Source organism: Tachysurus fulvidraco, chromosome 21, assembly GCF_022655615.1.
Source record: "Tachysurus fulvidraco isolate hzauxx_2018 chromosome 21, HZAU_PFXX_2.0, whole genome shotgun sequence".
Classification (NCBI taxonomy): Eukaryota; Metazoa; Chordata; class Actinopteri; order Siluriformes; family Bagridae; genus Tachysurus; species Tachysurus fulvidraco.
Genome location: NC_062538.1, coordinates 15,667,865 through 15,692,992, shown reverse-complemented (window position 1 = coordinate 15,692,992; position 25,128 = coordinate 15,667,865). Strand labels below are relative to the sequence as shown.

Here is a 25,128-nt window from a genome sequence, read left to right as displayed (position 1 = left end):
TGCACATGTGGTGCCCTGCTGCGACCTCTCATTTGGTGTAAACCGCATATATAATATACGTACAGGATATCTGACATTTATTGCTTTACAGGTTAAAAGAATCTCGATCTTTCGAAGTGCATAAAGTGATTGTGTCTGAAACTGTATTTAAATACTGCCATTGCTAATTGATAAATTATATATATTTATTAATATTGATAAGTAAATGTGGAGTACGAGCACACTCTGGTGGTGTATTACAGCATTACACATGTATACCTCCACTTCTTTGGCTACTTTGTTTAAGGTTGGTTTATTTAACGTTTAATTACACAAATAGAGCGATGCTGCACCATGGTTTCACTGCCACGCCATTCGTTTGGACAGGTTGCAGCTTAGGATGAAGCAAACATACCAGCTGTTTACTCCAATGGAAAAGAAGAATAACCAAAACAAGGTTCCATACAAAAATTGTATTACAAATATATATATGTATATCTTAATATGTACAAAAAAAAACAAAAAAAAAACCCCTTCAATATATATTCCTGATTTACAATTTCAGAGCCATTTTTAGACACAGTGAAATTTGTTCTTAATTTTGACATTTAAGAACAGAAAATAAAAAGATCTCCCAAATCTTCAACTAGAGCATAACTTCGTCAACTCCATTGCACGGCTCCGAAAATATTTAAAAAAAGAAATAAAAGAAGCAGTAGCCTGCTCCAGATTGTCCAGTTTGTAACTGAAAACGATTGCCCTAAAATGTTTTGAGATTTTTTTTTTAAATGAAATTCCAGCGACATAAAAATGCATTTAGCTACAAAATTGGAAAAAAAGGTTAGAAGAGCATGCGAGTTTTTTTTAGACCGTCGATATCCGTTTTAGATGATTGCATAGATATGAAATTTTGTATTGAAAAAGACTCAAAACATAACATATAAAATTCTATTACTTATAACTTACAAATATGAGAACAAATAGTTAAAAAAAAAAAAAGTTTATCTTGGGTACAATGCTAATGTGGTTTAAGCAAAAAGTCACAAGTTAACATTATTTTTACACAAAAAGTTTACTGTTTAGTGAAAACTACCATGAAATGACAGATAAAATTAAATGCAAATATTATTTCCTAGGTGCCCTAGAAGAAGAAAAGTGAGGTTCTTGATGTCGTTCTAAGGTCATATGGAAGGAGCGTCCGGAGCTTTGGTCTAGACATGCATCTGAAGCACGGCGACTGTGTGGCCTTGGTCGTGAGAAGCTTTGGTTCCCACCGTCATGCTCACTGCTGGCAGGAAAAGGCAATTGTAGACGTGGGTCTGAAGGTCTAGCATGTGTTCTATGGTCTCTTTGTCCATCAGAATATGCAGGATTGGACATGAGGCTGGGAGGGTGCGAGTATCTACGAGGGGGGTGAATCGGTTTCAGCACCTTCTGCACAAACTTGTGAGAGGTGGACTCGGTCACTGTGATCGTGGCGCCACGTTTCACTGCATCCTGTACCAGCGCACCCCAGTCGCTGTGCTCCTTTGGGAAAGTTGGGAAAAGAAGAAAGGTTGGGGAGGAAAATTATCGTTACAAAACATTCCCTTAATGTTTAAATGCTAATGTTTTCTTTACAGATTTGGTTTACAAATTGCAACACTTTTAACCAAGTAACCATATGTTTACGCTAGCAAGCATCTATGTGACATGAGATGAGGCATTTTACGTAGGTGAGCAAAGCAGAGCCACAATTTCAACAACGATGATGTGTGACAAAACAAGCAAGATTTAAAGCTTTCATTTCTATGCAAATTAGGTATCACATGGTTAAAGCGACAAATACAAACAGCAGGTTGAAATGTTTTTTTTTGGCACCAGTCCTGAGATGAATGTGATCTTTATGTCAACTGCCTCATGTATATCAGTACATTTTTCCCTTCCCTTGCCCCTTTACCTGGAGTGTACGGAGATGTCCCAGAATAAACAAACTGGATTTGGCTCTAGTTATGGTCACATTCATCCTCTGGCGATTTGCGACAAACCTTCATTTGTTTATAAAATAAAACAACAAGATAAAAGTCAAACAGTGCATAGATTATCAAGCATACTATAAACACAAACCCCACAAAAATTGTCTTACCCAATAGAACCGTTTTCATTGCTGGCTCTTACACAAGACACAATGATGCAGTCTGTTTCCCGGCCCTGGAACCCATCCACAGTGTCCACTTCCACACTGATCACACATAAATAGATTCTAGATTAGATTTCGCAGGTGCATTAAAAATTATACTTTGTGGTGGTGTATAATGTCTGACATTAAAACGAGGATTAAAAATGTTTTAAAATTAAATATTCTGCCTTCTTATAGACTAAAGCAAGGAGGGAATGCACTTTGACATCTGTAAGAGACTCTTTTCTTACTGTATGTATTTTTTTAATTCCTTGTCTGTATCCTTCTCAAGGGCCTGCTGGATGCGTTGTTTCTGGGCGTTATATGGTGTGATGATGCCGACACGCATCGGCTGTTTTTCCTTGCGCTTGGCGTGATTTTCCCCAAGCAGCTTATAAAGCAGCACAACCAGCTTGACCTCTTTGCAATTACTAAACGAACTGATGGAAGTACAGAGATATGCATTAAGAGTAAAAAGAGTAACAGGTCATAATATATAAAGCCATACATAACCGGTTACATTATTAGGTGTACATGTGGAAGTTTACATTTAAAATCTGTCTAGTAAATAAGTGCTCACCAAACTTATCTGCTCCTATAGAGATCTGACCAATACCAATCTTAAATATCTTGAACTTCACAATTGTGTCATTATACTGAATGTGACTGACACCTGCCAGCTTCCATTGCTTTTTTTGGTCAGTATTTAAGATATGAATAGCTAAAGGTCTGCTGATCAAGTCGACTGTGCATACAAGTAAAATGCACATGAAACTCAGTGGTGAAAAGCATTCCTGTAATTTAAGCCCATTTTTCTCCCATGTGTATATTCCCCCCAACTTACTCTCTCTCCTTGCTCTCTTTTCCATCAGTCACATCAAACACTCTGTAGGCTTCAAACGGCCAGGAGGATGAGCACAGCTTCTGAGCGGTTTCACTATGGGGAGAGGAAAACAGATCAAAACATACCCTCTACATCGAAAAACAAATATCCAAAATTCCTGATAGAGTATAGTGTGTTTCCAAATCCCCCTCTTTCCAGTGAGTTCATAAATTTACTTTCTAACTGCTGTTTTATATTATATTGTATTAATACCAAATTGATACTGAAACTATAAGATAGGTTTATTTAAAAACAAACACTTCCTAGTATTCTGCTACTGCAAGTTATTTCCAAATTCACCATCACACAATGTCAGTCTTGTTAAAACATGGTTTATACCTCCATCTGTTATCATGGGAAACGTCTGCTCCCTCTCCAATAGGATAGAGAGCTAACAGCGCTAACCCGGCTGCAGAGAGAATACCAGGAGTGCAGCCTTATCGGCCTGAATCAGCTCACATTAAACTCACTGGTAACTCCGGATGGTTTTAAAAATGTTCGAGCAAACAGGACAGTTGCGGAGAGCGGTAAGATTATGGTCATCACGATCAAGGTGTATTTACCACCTTTACGTCTGTATGAGAGCTATTACGAGTGTTGTAACGCAGTTACAGACCCAGCACTGCAGTCTCTCCTCATCTCTGGTGCCTACCTTCCAAACAATACGTTCAATGCCACACCAGAGACAAGAAAACACTGGACCTGCTGTATGCAAACTTAAAGGACACATACAGCTTGTTCCCCCAACCCTGCTGGGCTGTTCAGATCACAATCTCCTCCGTCTGCTTTCTGAATACTCACCAAGGATGAAGTGTGAACCACCACAGAAAAAGTCTGTGAAAAGATGGTCCAGTGAGTGAGGGAGACTTTTACACACTGCAACTCTCATGGTAAGGACATTGATAGTCTGATCCACTGCATCACAGGTTATATATACATGTGGAGAATACTGTACCATCTGGGATAGTATAGTGTTTCTCCAAAAACAAACCCTGGGTGACCCCTGAGCTCAAAGACGGCTTTTACTTCAGGGGACAGAGTTTAGAAGGAGCACAAACATAAGAGGAGACAGTGCAAGGAGCGCTCCAGAAGGAAACCGGATTGGTCAACACAAAATGATGGTGATGTGTGGAGAGGACAGAAAATCATTTCAGGACATGGACAGGGTGGAGGGAGAGGATCAGTAAATGGTGATCAGCTCTGGGATCAGGAGTTGAATCTGTTCCTACTTCCTCTCCCACCCAGCATTCTCCCTCTCTACTAGCCAGCACTGGTGTGTGGGAAGCTTGAGCGGCCGGGGTGAGTTATTACCCGTCTGCATGGACAATCTAGTCTGCTGGGTGGGAGGCAGTACAGAGCGGGACAGGAAGAAACTGTACAAGCTGGTCAGGAAAGCCAGCTCTGGGCTCCTGGGCTGCCCACTGGAGGAGGAGGTTAGCCAAACTGACATCTATTAGGAATAACACTGCTCACCCCCTGTATAAAGGCTTCTTTGCATGGGACTGTGAAGACCCTGTGTAACTCTTTCAGCAAAATACTGCTATACCACCAGTGTAGGAAGGAGTGCTACTGCAGGTCGTTCATAGTGGCTGTCAGACCTTATAACACTGCATTACAGTGATTGTGCAATATTTTATACATTGATTCGATTAATTATTTTTTCTCATAAAGAACGTAAAGTTTTATAAGTCTTTTATACCAGCATTTTAACTGTCTGTGAGCTGCTGTGATAAGTGTCTTTCCCCATAGTGGGATCAATAAAGTTTCTTATTTGTATTCATTTAACAGTAAATAATGGAAAAATCATGTATGGGTGTGCTAGTTAGTTAAATGTTAACCTATATAAAGTGGAAAGGATTACTTCAAGATTTACATTGGAAATTACCATGAAAATGAGCTTTTCTGTTACAGTTGCCTTGTTTATTGTTGCCCCTTTTGCATTAAAATGTGTAACAAGTAAATACCACCATAATAAGCCGTCCTAAATGATCGCCCTAATATTACATAACTAGGAGAGTAGTGGGTGTACAATGTTTGAGAAATGCTTTAGAAAGCTGAGTTGGACCGACAAACCAAAACAAACGTGTAGCCAATGAGCAGAAAGGGGCGTGTCTTGTCAATATGCAGCAGAGTGTGTGTTCAGTGCGCATGTATGACATTAGCAGAAAGCGACATTGACATGGCGGATAAAAACGAAAGGCAAAAAAAGGCTTACGATAAGGCAAGAAGCAGGACCTATGTTAATATAGGATCAGATTTCCAGCGCTGGGCCTGTGATGGGATGCTACGGTTGCTTTTTTCCTTCTCGATAGGCGAGTAACGTTGGTTTTACTTTGTTTCACAGAACTAATGCATGCCGTCCTTTGCATGATTATGCTTGTGTGTCATTTTTGCTTGTTTGTTTATCTGCAATCCTACTGTTCTTCCCTTCAGCTATGATACACATGTATGTGTGGGCGGAGCTATCAATACAGGGGTGGGACCCATTTGGATTAGGGCCGTGTTTGTTTATGTGATTTCAAATGTCAACATTGGCTTTCATCCTGCCTCGATGCCCGATGACACCTGAGATAGTCACAGGCTCCCCGTGACCCGAGAAGTACGGATAAGCGATAGAAAATGAATGAACGAACATTGGCTTTCAAACATCGTACACCCCACCTTTAAGAAACCCTGAAGGAAGCACGTATCTCACAAAAGTAAGTACACCACTCACATTTTTGTAAATATTTTATCTTTTCGTGTGACACTGTTCTACACGCTGTACACTTTGCTACAATGTCAAGTAGTAAGTGTCATTTCTTCAGTGTAAATTTGCTGTCCCTAATTTGCAAGGTCTCTAACATCCACCAGCTCCATGATGTCATCATGGAGGAGTGGAAAAGGACACCAGTGGCAACCTGTGACGCTCTGGTGAAGTAAGAGGATTAATTAAGGCAGTACTGGAAAAATACTGGAGGCCACAAAATCGACACTTTGGGCACAACTTGGACATTTTCACTTAGGGGTGTACTAACTTTTGTGGCCAGCGGTTTAGACATTAATGGCTGTGTGAGAGGACAGCAAATTTACAATGTTATACCAGCTGTACACACTTTACATTGTCGCAAAGTGTCACTTCTTCAGTGTGGTCACATGAAAAGATAAAATATTTACAAAAATGTGAGTGCACTCGCTTCTGTGAGATACTGTAAAAGTAAATCTATCTTGCCGTGTGTGGGAGAAGGTGAGATCTCTTACGGGTCACTTTTTAAATTGTGGTCGTAGATGTACTTGGAAGGAAACTCGCAAATGTTGGGGTGCATGCGGTACTGAACACGGAGGAAGATGCTGGGGGACAGCTGAGTGTTCTGGTAATACAGGCTCTTCCAAACCCGAGCCATCAGTGACTGGTCATAGCCCAGCTCTTTGGCTCTCTAGAATTTCACAAAACAAACACAAAAACAATGATTAAGGTAAGGACAGTAAGATCCTAACGTTCTTGTAGCATTTTACATAATGACCCAGTAAAAGTATGAAAAAGGCTTAATTTCACAAATAAATGGATTTTATTCTATGGTGGAATAAAACAGTGCTTGTGGGTGAGCTTGGTGATGATCACTTTGGCAGTTTATTCTAGTCTAAAATACCTGGGAAACAACAGTTGGTGGGAGCTGCATGGGGTCACCCACTAGGATAAGGTTTTGACATCGATAAAGCAAAGGAATCAATGTTTCTGTTTCTTTAGCCTGTCCTGCCTACAAGGATACACACAAAGCACAGATTGGTATACATCTCAGCCATGAAACTTGATAATTGGAATACACTTATAAATACACAAAACAGTCACATGATGTTTAATTGATCTTACTCAAGTGTACAGACCTCGTCAACAATAACACAGCAGAATGGCTCGTGTCCGAGACGGCGGAAAGCGGATTCGAGGAGACCACCACCACTTGTGCTCAGCGTGCAGCAGATCACATGAGCGTCAATTAAAATACGCGACTGCACGGCTTGTTTTTTATTACGAAGCTAAAGACAAAGAGTGAGATTAAGAGAAGATTGGCAAACTGAAAGAAATAAGGTGAATGGATTTTAAAACAAATATAACGGACGCTTGGCAGGTTAGCATAATGTAATACATTTAAACAGAATACCAACACGGTTTTCTTTTTAGATGCGTGTTTTGTCGAAAAGTTCAAAAGATACATACCTCCTTTAACTTTTGACTCAGCTTCTCCCTTTCACGCAAGTAAAATAGCTTTCTTTCATTCAGCTGTTCAAACTGCAGAAAAGACAAAAAGTCCATAGCATATACGGAGTAAGAGCAGAATCAATGAGCAAGAATGGAATATTCAAGATTGTGGTCTGCTTTAAAATGTACACAATTAAAATAAATAAATAAAAGGTTTTCCATATGAACCATAATCACATGCAATTAACCACATGTATATAATACCAAGACACAGAGTGCTACTTCTTGGGTAGTGTTAGTTTTTGTCTTTATCCATTTAAGGATAAGGAGAGGCATCATAATTTCCCGAACTGGCTCCCAAGTGGTATAACAGCATAGTACAGTATTTATCCAGCTGTCAGGAGATCACAAGTTTAAATCCTGACAAAAGTTTCAAGCATCGGTCACCGGGGACTTCAATGTCGCTGATTTCCCTCTTTAAACGGCTGCTTGGTGCAATTCTGTAAAGTGCCTAAAGATGTGAATCACAAGCAAAACCGCCTAAACTACTTCTAATTTATTTGTAGCCTCTTATTGGAAAATGTACATGTGACACCATCACAAATCGTAAGTTTACAATGGAAAAACAAAATGGTGGCTGTGGAACCAAGTGGAGGATGCTGATCAGTTTTTAAGCCTGCTCTGCAACAAAAAAGGTGCGTACTACTAAGAAGGGGAAATATTGTAAAGCTTTAGAGTACGAGATGTATAGCAGTGCCTCACCCTAGCTGATTTTTTGTCGGTCTTGGCACACTGCTGAGACAGTGTTTCCAACTTCTTGTCCAGTTCCTCCTTCATCCTCTGGATATCGAAATCATGTTTTTGTTGCGCTTTCTCTGCACAAAAATGCACAAAAGGATTCCAACGTTACAGACCAAATGAAAGGCGAAGAACTGCTAGGGGTTTGACGATACTGATAAGGAGTGATGAAGTCTTTTTTCACACTGAAACATGTTTAAAAAAAAATGGGGCACTCACTTAATAGTTCACATTATGTAGAGATCTTTGAGAAGTTAGTTGCTAGTAATGGTATTGGATCATTATTATATATAGATACATTTTAAAGGAACATTCCAACCACGGTCACCCACAAAAATAATTTAACCCTTACAATCTACCTGTTGCATAACATTCTCATAATAAATTAAGCCAATAGGATATTGGGTCATGTTTCTAAAATTCCATGAATGTACCATTTTATGGCTCAACTGTATATCCATGCTTTTTTAACTCACCCAAACCTTTCTTGACCTGGCAGTCAAGGCTGAAGAGTTTGAGCTCTTTAGAAATGGTCCTCTCGCTCCCTAGTCGCACCAAGTTGATGTCACCACAGTTCCCTGTTGATACAATCTTTAATGTGTGTAGATGTTTACATTCACCAAACTGAACTAAATATTTTCATAAGATTTATAAATAATTAATTAAATCTCATGCCATACATGCATACAGTGAAGAGTGGCAAACAAATTTGCCTTGTATGGACTTGAGGGCTTCACCAGATACAAAGCCACCACAGTTCAAAAAGAGTTAGAAGTGAAAGTTATAAATGAAGTTTGTTATGTACAGACTTGAGTCTTTGCCAATAAAATCTACACATTCAGTAAAATGTGAATGCGAAAAACAATTGACAGTAATTACTGTTCCCAGCAAGTAGATCACAGACACTGCTACATTAATTGTTTTTGAGACAGAAATTCCCCGTCTGGGGGGCACGGTGGCTTAGTGGTTAGCACGTTCGCCTCACACCTCCAGGGTCGGGGGTTCGATTCCCGCCTCGTGTGTGTGGCGTTTGCATGTTCTCCCCGTGCCTCGGGGGTTTCCTCTGGGTACTTCGGTTTTCTCCCCAGTCCAAAGACATGCATGGTAGGTTGATTGGCATCTCTGGAAAATTGTCCGTAGTGTGTGATTGTGTGAGAGAATGAGAGTGTGTGTGTGCCCTGCGATGGGTTGGCTGTCCATGGTGTAACCTGCTTTGATGCCCGATGATGCCCGAGATAGGCACGGGCTCCCCGTGACCCGAGAAGTTCGGATAAGCGGTAGAAAATGAGTGAATGAAGGAATGAAATTCCCCATCCCACACAAAGTGCTAGTTTGTACATATGAGCACAACCTTTATCACAATTGCAGTGATTATGTACAGGTAGTTGTGTAACCTTTACTAGTACCTTGTGGAGCACGGATGTCCAAGCACTTTTCTTTAAATGCAATAATGATTTTCTTCATCAGGTTGTCAATGGCGGCATTAGATGGCGCGCAGAGCAGAATTCTGGGTCTTCGAGACTTAGCATACCTAGTCACTGAAGGACTCTCGGCATCCTAAAGAGTTCACAACATACACACCCGAGTGAGGAAACCACTCCAATGCATGTGGAGAGTAAGGGAAGAGAAGGAAGAAAGACACACACACACACACACACACACACACAAACAAAAAGACTTACAGAGAGAAGTCTGTGCAGCATGCCAACTATGATTTTGCTCTTGCCAGTTCCAGGTGGCCCATGTATTAACAAAATCTTTGGAGTATTCTGCTTCCTTTTCACCATTGCAACACCACAGCTGATTGCTTTGGTCTGCTCAGCATTATATTCCTACAGGGAAAAGAATAAATAAATAAAAACACATGCGCATATTAAAAAAAAACTACAAATAAATTTATATACATGCATGTGTGGTCTATTGTTCCTAATCACTTACTTACAGGCATATCTAGGATCGGCAGCCCATCGCAGGGCGTGTAAAACTTTATGTCTGGCTTGAGAATCGGATGTGCCATTTTGCTTTTTTGAAGCAAACACAGTGCTCTGAATTCACGCAAAGTGCTGATCAGGGAACCAATCCGTTCACAGCGAACATCTTGGGTGTTAATAGAGGCCACATTTCCACGTGTCTGAATGGTAAGGTTTAACGTAGAGAGATGACCTATATAGAGAAAACAGCAAAATTTCAGCTGTGTTGCATGATTTAATACTGATCAGCATAATTACTCAACTCCGCACTCTATATCCCATTGACCCAGGATGTCCCTTAAATTTCACAAATGTATTTAAAATACAATTTGATGTTGGGAAGAGAGCCTTAAGCCTTTGCTCTTTAACAAAAAAAAAACATGTTTTGTTTTTTGATTTCTAAACACCATTCTCAGCTTGTTCCTCTCCAATCAATATGCTCTGAACACAACAGTATTTCACATTTGAAGTTTTGTACACACCACCACATACACACCTCCTCCATTACTTAACACGCTGGATCGCAACACACATCCAAAGTGGACACTAATCTCAGGAAAATCTGGCTCATCGTTAGCATATGCTCCAGTGTTCTCTGGCAGCCAAAGGAGCACAAGATCGTCATCTTTAGGATACAACTGCTTCGCTTCCTGCTCAGCATTAAGGCTTGCTATACAAAAGACAAACATTTAAATATGGTTACATATACTACACATAGAATAGGATCAGGAAAAAACAGCACAAAAATATAATAAAATCAGTCAATAATACGAAGACAATAAGGAAAAACAAACTATCCGCAGGTTCTGAAACACTCAAACCAGCCGATCTGGAACCAATCACCAGGATCACCCCCTTTCCCCATATTCTGATGTTTAATGTGAACTTTAACTGAAGCTCTTGAACTTACCAGTCATATCTATACCAATACAGAAGCTTTGACTCCTAACCCTAAGGTTGTGGGTTCGAGGCTCAGGCCGGCAATACCACGACTGAGGTGCCCTTGAGCAAGGCATAATGTGCAAATGTGCATAAATGGCTGCCCACTGCTCCGGGTGTGTGTTCAGTGTGTGTGTGTGTGTGTGTGTGTGTGTGTGTGTGTTCACCGCGGATGGGTTAAATGAAAATAACGAATTCTGAGTATGGGTCACCATACTTAGCTGTAGGTCACATCACATCACTAGATAACAGCATGAACTACAAGGGTTATTAAAGTAGTTAATAAGTGTCAATCAAAATTTTACTGATACATTTCTTTGCAATACTAAAACCTTGATGCTAAATGTTCACAATAAGATGAATGCACCTGTAAAACTGGCAGTGGCAATGCGATTTCTGTATTCAATTCCCTGGACCTTCAGGGAAATTTCAATTTTCCGACCATTCAGCCATTCGCTGACCATCTACAGGAGGAAAGAAAGTACTTTAAAATGTACCATGAAATACACAGTGTTTCAGAACAATTTTAGTTTAGTCTGCTTTAACTCGTGTTTTCCTACTATACACACACACACGACAAATTGTTTGAACAAGGAGTCATAAATTCCTTGTTTCATTAATAACACAAAAATATATATAATTCCTGCAGCTTCAAATTTTGAGGTAAAACTTTATATTTAAAATAAAATAAAAATAAGGGTAAAACTGAACAGAAATACGTAGGTTATGCATCAAATTCCATACTCCCATGAATGTGCATAGTGCAAAAGTACACTAAACTGGTACACGTTTATGGCAGTGCAAAATGAACCATTAAACTCACCTCTTCAAATGTATTAATGAGCAGAAGTGGGTAGAAGGCATTAAAGTATTCCGTATAGCTAGAGAACGTTGTTGGTACTTCCTTTAGGGCTAATGGACACAAGTCTTGGGGCGTCCCAAAGGCTTTATAGTTCTCGAACATGAGGTACTCCCACTTCAAAATAGCCTGTTTTAGGTACGACTGGTCATACATTGGAGAATTATCAAATTTTCGACTTTGATCAATCGTTGGTGTTCGTACTGGTACAGGCATTTCTGGTCTGGAGTAAGTCTTATAGGAAGGAACATGGGGAGCAAATGTTACATTAAAAGACGGTTTTGAAACCTGATTTGTAGTGTGCAGGATGGGTCTGGGTGGAATTGGTTGGCTAAATTCATGCTGTGGTGTGGATTTTGGAATTGCTGGCGGCGGCATGGCTGGTGGCGGCGGCATGGCTGGTGGCGGCGGCATGGCTGGTGGCGGCGGCATGGCTGGTGGCGGCGGCATGGCTGGTGGCGGCGCCCGTACAACCTTTGCCTTAGTAACATTAGCAGCAGGTAGAGGGTTGGCTACTTTTCCCATTTCTTTGGCCAAAGAGGCACTGCGGGAACATGACGTATAAATCTTGGTTGGAGGCTTTGCTTTTTTCTGACACTCAGTGAGCGTGCTAGGTTTTATGAGCAACGGATCATTTGAAGTGGTTGCACTTGAAGCATCAGGAAGTGACTTCTGAATAGTGTTGCAAGATGCTGGTTTAAGTGACGCACTTGGTTCTGCTTCTGAAATATTTGAATGTTTGCCAGCGTCGTTGTCCATGTGCACAGATCCTGTAATTATCAAGTTCTCGGCATACTCCATTTGTTCCATTTGAGAGCATAACTCCATGTCCGTTGGTTCATTTTGTGTAAAGGACATCCATTCATCATCATAATGGTCACCACCATGACCGTTTTCATCCCTGGATTCTTTGCCTTCTGCCATGGAACCACACTTATTGTTTTGAAGGGAACTGAACTCTTTACTTTTATTGTTCTCATCCCAATCCCTAACTGTATTTTTGGAGTCATTTGCATTACTAGTATTGACTTCAGTGGTACCCAATTTATTGTCCATCCTTCTTTCAGGATCAGGCTGAGAGCAGGGAAGGAAATAGTAATCGTCCTCCTCATCTCTTGGTTCCTCCATAGTTTCAGTTGCAGGTTTTAATTTGGGCAGGGTCTCTGGTACAGGACGCTGGTATGATTTGGCAGCAACAGGAGCGGCTGATGTTGCCTTCTCGAGCATACTACGGCTCTGTCTAAAGTACTGCAAATCTTGTGATGCAAGTAACTTCTTTCCTTTCTTCACAACAACCTTCTGTTTACGAATTCTTTTTGACTTCGGTTGTGCGTCGACATGCACATTCTGGCCATGCGAACGAAGTTCACCCAGCGTGACCAAGGAACGCTGTGAAAAGTCAAAAGCTTTTCTTTCCTTCTTTTTTAACCCCAGGAGCTCTTCTGGAAGTTCTGGTTCAACACGTTTGCGAACCTTTTTTGTTGGAACTACTGCAGGGGTGGATCGTAAAGGTGCAACAGAGGATGCAGAGGTACCTCTGGAAGGGGCAATAGTAACAGAGGATGAAGTCAGCATTGTGGAAGAACATGGTTTAACAAGATCCTTAGATATGGTGTCATGTGAACGCTTCTTAATTTTTTGACTCAGGGCTGCAATAACAGGAGGCTTTTTGCACGGCCATCGTTTGCCTTTATCAGTCGGGATACTTTTTTCAGTCTGACTTTTGGAATGTTGAATAAAATCTCTTTTTTCATTGGAACTAGGTTTGGGTGGCACTCGCGTGCCTGATGAAATCGGTTCCTGTGGCCGTTGCTCTTTACAGATTTGTACCTCCACTTGGAGACAGGCTTTCTCAATGTCTTCATCTGAGATGGGCTGAGTATCCATGGGCTCCACAGCATCATGACTACTATATGCTTTGGAGTCATACTGAAGTTTGTGCTTTTTGGACACATCTGTGATGTCAATGTGTGGCTCATTCCAGGAAGATACCATGTGCGCTTGTGTTTCAAACTCAAATACTTGTGATTCACTTAAATCGTCAAAATCACGTCCTGGGCTTTTGGAGTCGAGATCCACAAGGGTGTCACGCGTTACCCGGTTTTCTAATAACTTGTTGTCACTTGAAGAAACCCTGTGATCTGAAATAATGTTTATGCTACTCGGATGAATCTGTTTTGCAGTGCTAGACAACTGTACTGAAATCTGTCTGACATCATCGGAATCCTCTTCACTAGACTTTTTAGATCTTTTTAGGCGACGCCTTCGGACATCAAGGGGCTCATCATCATCCGATTTATCTTTTGAGGATTTGCTAAGCCTGGCAGAGTCAGGGATCTTAGATTGTGAGGTTGAAGGCTGTGGGCTTACACTTGAGGCATGTCCAATCTCTTTCAAGCCACTACAATTACCCTGTTCATCCTCAGTTTTTAATCTTCCCTTTACAATGGTTTGTTTTGTGGAAAAATTCTTATGTGCCAACATAGATTTAATTTCTTGTACTTTCCCTGGAGCTACGATACGAAGCCCCTCCATAGGTCTAGATTCTGAAATTGGCATTGGGTTGTAAGGTTCTTTTTTTACCTTAATTATTTCCTCATGTCCATCACAGAAACTTTGACATTCCTCATGATTCCATAGTGGCTCTTCCTTAATAGAATTACCTACCGGACCACATGGACCAACCTCTGCATCTTTGGTTTGTACCTGCTGCAGAGGCAAAGTCACTGTGGAATTTGGGTAGGAAATGACATTTTCAGAGGGATCTGATGGCGGTGTTGGTGGAGCACATGGTAAAACATCATTTGAAACTTTGGGTCTTTCCGTTATTACTTTTACAAGCCTGAGTAAGCATTTCTTAAGATTATCATATTCAGATTTGGATAGATTCCACCCTTTAGAAGAGAAAAAGCGCAGGTGGCGGTTAATTAGGTCCAGAAAATGTGCAGACTCCGGATCCGTTCCTGTCCGCCCCCCTTCTTTCAACATGGAGCGAATTAACTTCATGCAGTCTTGACTCATTGCACCCACACCCACTGCTGGCATCACATTGCCTCTACCAAAGTGTGAAGTTGAATGGACTCCCCTGGTATTACAAAAGTCATCAGAAAGTGTAGCACACTGCATCACCATATCTACCCATATATGGGTAAAATAGGACAGTCTTTCCATGTAGCCATTATTCATGTGCAGTTTAATTAGATCAACAAGGATGCGGATGAAGAACTCGGTCACTTTGTCACAGGTCTGTGTTCTTCCAGAGAGCACATTCTTGTCGACATTGTTCTCCAAGTAGTGGATAACCTCCCCAACGCATATGCTATTAAGCTCATTCAACTCCATGAGGGAGCGAACGAATGGAATAAACCAAAGAAAGGTGCTACCATATACACGCATGCCTTGGCCCATTTCAGACTGTAAAACATTAACTAGGCAGCTCATTTCTTCAAAGATTGCATTGCCACTTGTGTCACTATTGTCAGATGAACAGTCCGATGACTACAGATCACAGCATACATGGAACAGAAAAAGGAGATGGGGTTATTTTATATATACACACACGTAAATACAAATACAAAATGTGTGGATTAATATTGCAATTTAATATGGCACACATTTAAGAATACATCTCTCTTACTCGACTTGCTCGCTCCGCAGTATAGCAGTCATACACAATCTGACTGCATGACAACAGATCGTCATGATTTTCAGGCTCCACTTTCACCCTTGTCCTGATTACAATTAGAAAACAGAATTTAAAAAAAATAACAAAATAAAAATCAATCATTGTGCTACCAAGTAAACCATGTGCATTCATCTTAATCCTACATCCAAGTAAAGTCCTTGGTAAATTTACTAATACAAAAGGTAAATTCAATTTCAAGTTTAAAAAAAAAAGAAATTAAGTGCATTGTAGTATTTAAGTTTATTACAGCCCAGTTACAAAGCCAAACAGTTGCACAATACCTTGCGGTTTGCTCTCGAATATTTTCAATTTTAGCCATGTAGCTGCCTGCTTTAGTGATGGCCTTGAAAGCATCTAGTGGTTCTATCTGACCCCAGATCTTTGAGCCCAGTCGATCTAGAATGACCAAGAAACAGTGCAAAGCAGGCCAGAATGGATCTAGGTCATCATCTGAAAACAAAGCAGATGAAAAAGGAAGCATTAAACATCCAGCTTTTTCGGACAAACATCTTTAAGTAGCTTTTGTTTCTTCAGCTAGTCAGTTTAATTTCTAGATTTACTGGTGAAGGCTAATATCATATCATTGAAATTAGGAAGTCAGAAAATTTATTCAAACATTCCAAAATTAAATTATGTTCACCTTAAGTGTTTGAAAGCAACTATTGTACTTTTCAGAGCTCACGAACAAGCAAAAGATAAGCAGCAAATGTCTAGACTCATAGGGAGCCTCAAGATTAGGAAGATATAATGTAGGTATACAAGTCCTTAAGATAAAATTTTGGAATTTTGGAGATTCCAGTTTCAAGTTTCCCACAGAAATCAGTGCTCTGCCTGCCCTTGAATTCAAATGAGCTACAGTTGAAATCACATTCAAAGTACATATTTTTCTTATAAGGCTTGCCAAACTAATGCCGTTACGGTTACTTTGCAGGCTGCTCAAATCCTATTCATGCTTAACAGGCGGACTTGTGCCCCTTTTCCACCAGAAAGAACCGGGTGCTGGTTCAGAGCTAGTGCTGGTTCAAAATGGGTTCCAATGGCAAGCCTTCTATGAACCGATTTGCCTTTCCATGGGCTAGAGAGCCATCACAGAGCCATGACTTACGTCGCTGTATACGTCTCATCTTTCCCAGCAACGTTAGCACAGCAACACCAACACATCTACAGTATAGCAACATCCACCATTGTTGATGCTCATGGCTTTGCAAACCTACATTGGCATCCAAACGCAGCGAATCCAACATGTACGTGCAGCTCGATGTAATTTGTGTAAAACCTTACTATACAACCCATGAAATTTTCCCATACGAGCTTAGTTTTACATTTACCCAAAACACAGGCAAATAAGTTAAAATCACAGCGACTAATTAATAACTATAAATTTAATGCACTGCCATGCTTTGTTCATGTTAAAATAAATACTGCATTATAAAGCATAAAATTATGTGATTGTATTTTACCTTTATTAGAGTCATTCATGGTATTGATAATACACTGGGGAATGCTAGACTGCCCTTCTGGCCCCATTAACAACGAGTCCATGGCTTGAGAGTCCAGCTGCATCAGCAACATACAGATACCTGAGAGAGACATGAAAGATTTAGTCCTGGAAATTCTCTCTACAACTAATAAGTTCTTTAAATGCCATCAGAAGACTGCATACCTAGCCAGTAACTCTTTTTATTTTTGGAGTCAAAGAGATGTGGCTGTAGCATCTTGAGCTTGCCAGAGCAGTAGGAGTCATCTGTGCTTAGAAAGTCCACAGTGATTCCTAAATCAATGACATAGAACATGCAGGCAAAGACCTCCTGAAGATCATAATAGTTATCTCTGTCCACCCTGCCCAATGATCTAGCAGTAGCTATTGCCCAGCGACGCACCTAAGATGGGACAAGAACAAAAAAGCGGTTAGTGAATAAATTAAGTTGTGTGGAGAAAAGGAATCCAGTGATTACCAAGATGTATATACTATATCATACTCAAACGCCACAATAGCTTGACTAGCTGAGTCGAGCAAGACTATACATACATACATACAGACTTCTGACCAGACTCTTCACTAGATGCCTCTGGAGATACAAAAGACATTTTTGTGCAATGGTCAGGTGACTACATACTTCAATTCTTCGAAGTGATGACTATTTCCTAGTCTAATCAGAAAATATTACATGCTCAAATAATGAGCAGTTGAATAACTAATTGTATATTTAATATAAAGAGAAATATGTTTTTATTTCATGTTTTGATTTTATTTAACTTGTGTTGCAGTGTTGGAAAGTGAAGTGACTAGTGTTTCTCTGACTACTATATAATCATTATAAGTGTTTTTCCAAATTTTCGTACAGCCTTTGTGTGTGCATGTATGTATGTATAGATATAGATATAGCTAGATAATGTAATTCATCAGACCAAACCCCCTTCATCCATTGCTTGGTTTCTGATGGCCAAGCATGTGCTTTCCGTGATGGACAGGGGTCAGCATGAGCTCTCAGCTTACTGCATGTATGGCTTTGTAGCTGCAAACTGGTCACTGAGGCACTGTGTGTCCTGACTTCCGTATGTATGAGTTAGTCTTCACCTCCCATATGCAACAAGGAGCCTTGGCTGTCTCTGGTTCACCGATCGTCCTTCCTTGGACCACTTTTAGTAGGTACTAATACCAGGAACACCCCACAAGACTTGCTGTTTTTGGAAATGCTCTAATCCGGTAATCTAACCATCTCAATTTGACCTTTGCCATTTATTCATTTGTTCGGTCCTCAATGTTATTTACTTCACCTGGTTACAATGTGTGAATGCATGCAATTTAAGAAAATGAGAAGTAGTTGCATTTCATTGATGCTACAGGGTCAAACCAAACTTTTCTGTAAAGTAGGCTACATTTGTTGTTGAAAAACTCAGGACAAGTACCATGATAAGAATAAATAAAATATCCAAATAGCTCAAAATCCAGCCAAATGATGCAAATTCTTGCGTAATCTCTAAATCTACATCTGGACATACCGTTTCGTTGGGGTGCACCATGAGCAGGTAGGTTCCCTGATACTGGTCATGCACTGGCAGAGGGTTCTTCATGTCCTCCATTTTGCACAACACATTCACTACCATCTCACCTGGGAGAGAAAAAGTAAAGACGAAAGTAAAAAACTGATATACGACAAGCACTTTTCATGCTCATCAGCTGCCTTATCCAACCAAACAAGGCTTTTAAAATAGCCAAGAATCTCAAAAGGAAAAAGAAAATCCAAGTAAAATTGGGTGAACATCCTAAAGATTCAATAATGTTACAGCAATAAGCAAAACCTAGAATTATTAAAATATAAATAACCAAAATATGTTTATACATATAAATAATAAATTTAGAAAAAGTGTAGCAGCAGGTCACATTTTCCTGCAGCAGGTCACGTGCCTTACTCCCTAACCTCACTCATAGGTGGGTTTCCTGTTCCGCATAGGAACAGTGAGGAGTTAGTTACTATGGAAGAGGGACTATTTTTGAAGTGCACTGCACATCCTCTATAAGATCAGGTTAAGCGAGAGGAAGGCACCCATGTTCACTCGTGTGTGTGTATGATAGATGGAGTAAATAACTTTCTTTGCAGAGCGACATCTGTTACCAGTCTCCTTGGTCTCTGACTTATTCTCCCAAGATTCTCTACATTATACAACAGCAATTTCCCCCAATTCCAGTTTCAGCCTTCATGTAGACAGTTTTGAACTGCACCATGTTCATCAAATGAAAAAACTTTGCATTTTCCATTTGCCCTAGGTGCAGGTCAGCCAAGAAAGGCTGTCTAAGTATGATCACTTTTGTGCTGATAACAAAAGCAATTTGCAACACCATTGTAAGCTTTGACAGAAAATCAGTTGATTGTTGTTTACACAATTAATTTAAATCCGATCCCGCACCCTCCAAATATACAATTAACTATAATCAAGAAGAGCTTTTAATGGGTATATTGCTTGTGTAACACCCCCCAAAAAATACACTTGTTTAAACAAGTGGCAGTTCAGACAGATGAACCAGGTTACATTCAAGTGCTTTTAAAAGGGTTTTTGCCATGGTATCACATTCCTGTAATCATTGACTTTCAGCCATCTCTCAAGTTACTTATTAGGCTTCAATGCAATGCAGGGGTGCTTGAAGGTTTGATACCTTGGCTTATACTGGAATGCAAGGACTCTCCAAACATGACGCATCTCTTTTAACCCAAAAAGTTCTATTTAGATCTCATCCCTCCACAAACTTCAGACAGGAAGCCATGCTCTTTATGGAAAGTTCTCTCTTTGCAAATCTGCCATGCACACCAAGATTGTTCAGTGTTCTCTTGATGGTGGACTCATGGGCATTAACATTACGTTAGAGAGACTTTAAGTTGCTTAGAAATGACCCTGGGTTCCTTTATGACAAAGACTATTAAACAACTGGCATCTGAAGTGATTTTTGTTAGTCGACCACTAGCGCAGAAGATAGCAATGGATTGAAATTTCCACCATTTGTGCAAAATGTCTAACTCTTTAGATATGGTTTTGGAACCTTTTTTCAGCCTGATTAGCAACACATGTTCCTGAGGTCCCCTTAGTTCGTGCCATGATCCACTTTCACAAACAAGGGATCGGAAAACGATCGGTCCCTTACTGCTAACCTGACTGTCTTTAAATGCTAATTCTAGAGGTTCGCATTCTTCTGCCACTCACAGATGTGCAATTCTGGATCATTTTCCTGAATGATTAAATGACCAAGCCTAAATGACCAATCTCTGCATGACTTGGAAGTGCATTAGTTGCATTTAGCAGGAGCACTCAGCAAAAATTTACAGATGTAACTGTTAGCAGCAATTTTTCAAATATTTTTTCTTGGTAGTCTTTTCCATGCATGAATATTACTAGCAATTGCATTGTATTATATGCAGCCACCACCATAATTAGAATATTCCCCTCACTAAAAAGGTTCTCCCATGGCTGTAGCAAGGCAACAACAACAAGTGTGTACATTGTGGGGTGTTGATTCACAGCCAAAACAAACTTTCATGAGTAACTTACAGAGCTCCTGGTGACACAGAAGGTAAGGGTATTTCAGCACTTCCACAAGCGGGAATCTCAGCCGGTTGTGAAATTCCTCAGGTGTGACATTGGAGACAGGCAGGTTATAACCTTTTTCGACAAAGTACAGGTCATCATCCTCCAGATCGGCCTCCAACATTTCCCGGAAAACTTCAAGCAGCCGTGTCGTCTCCAATTCCCACAGACGCTGAAGCAAAGGAGAAACTATGTGTATATAGTTCTTAAAAATAAAGGACTTATTAAATCCTGTAAACATAATGGAAACAGGACCATTCACATTCTATGATTTTAAGATAGCCTTCATTTGTGTCTGCTGGAAACCCAATAATAACAACATAATCTAGCTTGCCATGTGTGCACCTTGTGCAGTATAGGCATGATCCTACTTGTTTTGTGCCTAACGTGTACATTAAGCAGTCTGAACACACCCTTTTAGTTACAGCTTGTTTGTACCTTGTGCAGTTCCGGGACCATTTCTCTTGCTCTGTGGTACCTCACCACACACTCTAGACAGTAGATGAAGTCGCTATTAGCATCATGCATTTCTTTCTGCGTCATTTCACCGGTGCAATAGCGCTTTAGGACCTCTTTGACGGCCACATCGTTTTCGGGGGATGTGGTACACCACCGACAAGTCTCCATAGCTGCAAACAAACAAAAATAAATAACATTTTGTCTTTGCAGTGCACCCAACCATTTAAGTGTCAAAAGGCTTCTCACCAGGTTGGGATCATTTTTACTCTGCCCACCACCATTATCTATTTAGATAAAGTCACGGTTTCCCTTCAGCAGTCACACTGAATTTTACTGGTGGTCCAGACCTAGTTGTGTGTCACATTCACACACACACACTTAACATGTGGTTACATTCTCAACCCATGTACATAATCGTTAGAGGTAACAAGACCACAATGCATTGATTGTGATCTACATATTGTAGGAGTAAAGCCGTCTCCACCCTACGCTGGCCAGGCTAGCTCCGGCAATCTGACTAAGCTTAAACAACAACTCATAAGTTAAAATTTAAGGAAGAAATGATCAGCCAAACTCATGAAGACTGGATTCAGTTGAGTTAGGTTTATTGACAGTCGTACAGACATCAATCACCAGCTGGTACCAGGGATACAATTCTGTCTAGAAGACAAGATTTGCACCAAAGCACTGCTGATTTTGGCAGCCTTATATAGCTCTGACATGCCCCCCTCTTCGCCATACCCTCCCTGCTTTCCAATCATAAAATGCCTATGCCCGCACTTCCCGCAGGCTCTGGGATTTCCCATTATTCGCAAAAATGGACCCGTTTTGCCCAGACGTTGGGTAAATATTTGCCTCTGCCTTAGGTCTCTTAAATTCCCATTATCTTTCACCTGGGGGGTCCCATTTCCATAAGACTCAGGCCTACGTCATCGGGCCATAAAGTTTATAAGGTGGGTTTTACATGTGTTTGGACCTTACTCTCTCTTCCTGAGGCTCTTCCTTCACAGACTCAACTTAACACAACCATACATGGGTATGTACTGGATCTTCTTATGGATCTTCTTATATTCTTGTCTACCAACATTTTCTCTTCTATATGATTCAAAACCAGTTTTTTACTATTCTGTTTCTTCGGATACGGTGTACAGTAGTCATTGGTGTATTTATTAACCTGGTGGCGAGAGTGAATATTTGCTTACTGAAGCTCTTGTGTTTTGTAGCTTCCATCTCAGCTTGGGTAGCAAATCTCTTCTACAAATCTATCAAGTCAAATCTATCTGCAAATCTATCAAGTCTCCTACTGCTGATCTTTTCACGAAGGTCATTACTTATTATCTCCAGGACAAGGAGAGTCGTGGTCAGCCCAGTGACATCTTCCACTAAGGGAATTAATGTTGCTACCCAGACTGTGACAGTCGCCACCAAATCCATCAGCCTCATCCACAAACACACAAGCTACTCAAACTACGTGGCGTGTCAACAAAAAGACTCAATACCCTCCTCGTTTTGCTGTCAAACCATTTTATATTAAGAAGTGACTCTTTCCTTTTGATTTTTTGTACCTCATTATTAAAGCCTTTATATTCAACCTTCTTTGGGCCTGAATCCTGTGTGTCCTGTTCTGCCTCGCTGTGTGTGTGTAGGTTGCTGAGTGCTTTTTTACTACCTCTAATGGTCTCTGTCTAGGATTCCTTTGCTTCATATGGCTATAATGGCCTGCGTGCGTGTTTACATTTGACAGTCAATGTATGCCTTCTCTCTCCCCCTTTTCGTCTTTCCCTTCTATGTCTCTAAAATTTCCCACAATATGATTATTATACTATATATGAAAGACCTTTTATGCTCCAAATGATAATGCCTCTATCGCATGTGAAGAGCATGGATGTGCAGCATCTCATGTTTAGCGAACATTTTTGGATTGATCATGTGTTTTGAAGCTCTTGTTTCTCTCTGGGTTGAGTGATTCCTGAACAAAGTTAAGGTTTCTATTCCTTTATAGATATAAAGGAATAGAATATATTCTATATTCTATATATAAGGCCTGGTATAAGGCCTGCTCTCTGATTCAAGGCCTGCTCTCTGATTCAACTGCTATAAGGCCTGCTCTCTGATTCAACTGCTGTTGAGAAGGTTGATATCAGACTCTTATTCCTGTTACACAGGAGACTTAAACTACTTCCCTCTCATCCTCATCCACAAGTGAACAAGCCTCTCTCATTAAAATCAGTGCTCAACATGAGCCTCATTTCTGTGTGTGTTTGGGGCCCTCTTCATACCAGTAGCTGTACCCCCTCCCCCTTTTTAATTCTTCATACCAGTAACTGTTTTTATTATATTATCAGACTACTCTACACTTTAGACTTCTCCTGCACTGTCTAGTTCTTATTTTATCAACTTTTTTTTTAATCAAAAAATTCCCTGTACTGCAAAATCATTTGCAGTACGACAATAGGACTTCACACTGCACTTATATACACTGTCATGAGTCACAGCACACACACCCACTTCCCCAACCAAACACACACCCACCCACACACACTCTCCCCCAAAACCACCCTCCCCATACCCAAACACACACACTCCCCAACTCCCCCCTCCACTCCACCACCCTGGCACACACTCACACACACACACTCCACTATAACCCCACCACGCACCAAATACACCCACCCACACACACTCCACTATAACCCCACCACACACCAAATCCACCCACCCACACACACTCCACTATAACCCCACCACGCACCAAATCCTCCCACCCACACACACAAACCCCCCCCTCCACTCCACCACCCTGGCGCACACTTACACGCGCGCCATTCCAACCACCACCCACACACACACAGAAGCTTCAGTTATTGTTCACATAAAACATAAGAGGGAAAAATAAAAAAAATCAGATGGCAGTGATTTTGTTATGGGTACTGTTAGTGGCAGATGGGTTTGATGGCTCCAAAATAAGACAGCTGAAAATATGGACTATAACCATATCAGAGTAGAAGTAAAATCATACGTGTGTATAAACTATGAATAAATATAGTATTAACAATTAGGGATTAGGAACATTGGGAACATTAGGGATTACCAAACGTTACTCAGAACCCATGTTAAACCCAATACAGTATTAAAGTAAGGTTAGAGAGCATAGCAAAGGAGGGCTAAGGATTTGGGGGAGAAATAGATGGTCGAGATCACAGAATACTGAGAACTGACACTTGATTGACTGAACGAACATCTGGACAGCTGTTTTTTAATAACGCGGCCTGTCAGTTGAATTGTATAGCAGTGTATACATATAGATCATGCCTAACGGGGACATAAACTGAAGCCTGGATGCGTCCAGACATTTCTTTGCATGCTGTAGTCACCTACATGTAACAGTGCAACAGCTTCATGTTATCTCTCCCCTCAGATAGTGTCCATAAGAGTCTGTTTTAAAATGTATAGAACACTTCCGTTAGCCTGTGAGCTAAGTACAAAACACACACACACACACACACACACACACACACACACACACACACACACACACACACACACACACACACACACACGTTTCATCCCTATGAGGTGAGACACAAAAGCAGCATCCTTTCTGTGAGTCTGTCTTCTTTGTTTCTTCTTCATAATGTAGCTTAGCTAATTATCTTAGTTAGCACAGCACAACAGGAACATAAACAATGGCTTAACAACCGACAAAGTTTTTAAGTCTTACCGGATTTCAGGCTGTAGTCAGTTCATCTCATTCTTTACATACATCGTCAATACTCGTCACCCGAAAACAATATATAAAAGATAAGAAACAGCTAATAGCTGCGTGTTTTGGTTCGCATCCTAGCTAACTTCTCTCTGCCCGCTCGTGACGTCACATCTCCTCACGTTCCCTCTGTGGCGCAGGATGTGGCTGCTGCTTCCGTTTATAACGCACCAATCAGCGTGACCTCAATATTGTTCAGCTGAAATGTTAATCACACGTTATTCTAAAACTCCCGGCTGTTACCAATTTATCAATAAACCATTTTAATTTGCAGTAGCAGACGGATTATTGGAGTCAGGTATATAAATTAACGCTCCGTTGTGATTGGTCGATAGGTAGATCCTCCTGCAAGGTTTATATCAATGCGCTCGATCTAGTC

The 25,128-nt window shown here is 40.6% G+C and overlaps 1 protein-coding gene across 1 annotated transcript; it reads right to left on the bottom strand.

Annotated features, from left to right (window-relative positions):
* Positions 1–437: 437 nt before the first annotated feature.
* setx (senataxin) lies at positions 438–25,110 on the bottom strand. Its single transcript, XM_027179656.2, has 25 exons — positions 24,708–25,110; positions 20,966–21,156; positions 20,492–20,699; positions 18,452–18,561; positions 17,112–17,328; positions 16,909–17,028; positions 15,730–15,898; positions 15,401–15,494; positions 11,728–15,261; positions 11,272–11,368; positions 10,462–10,635; positions 9,938–10,158; positions 9,678–9,827; positions 9,402–9,552; positions 8,472–8,573; positions 7,960–8,072; positions 7,216–7,287; positions 6,885–7,034; positions 6,650–6,757; positions 6,261–6,436; positions 2,982–3,074; positions 2,389–2,577; positions 2,105–2,200; positions 1,919–2,006; positions 438–1,506 (listed from the first exon to the last, which is right to left on the bottom strand). The coding sequence occupies exons 2-25, from the start codon at positions 21,152–21,154 to the stop codon at positions 1,105–1,107; spliced, it is 7,023 nt and encodes a 2,340-aa protein (XP_027035457.2). The 5' UTR covers positions 21,155–21,156; positions 24,708–25,110; the 3' UTR covers positions 438–1,104.
* Between the last annotated feature and the right edge of the window lie 18 nt (positions 25,111–25,128).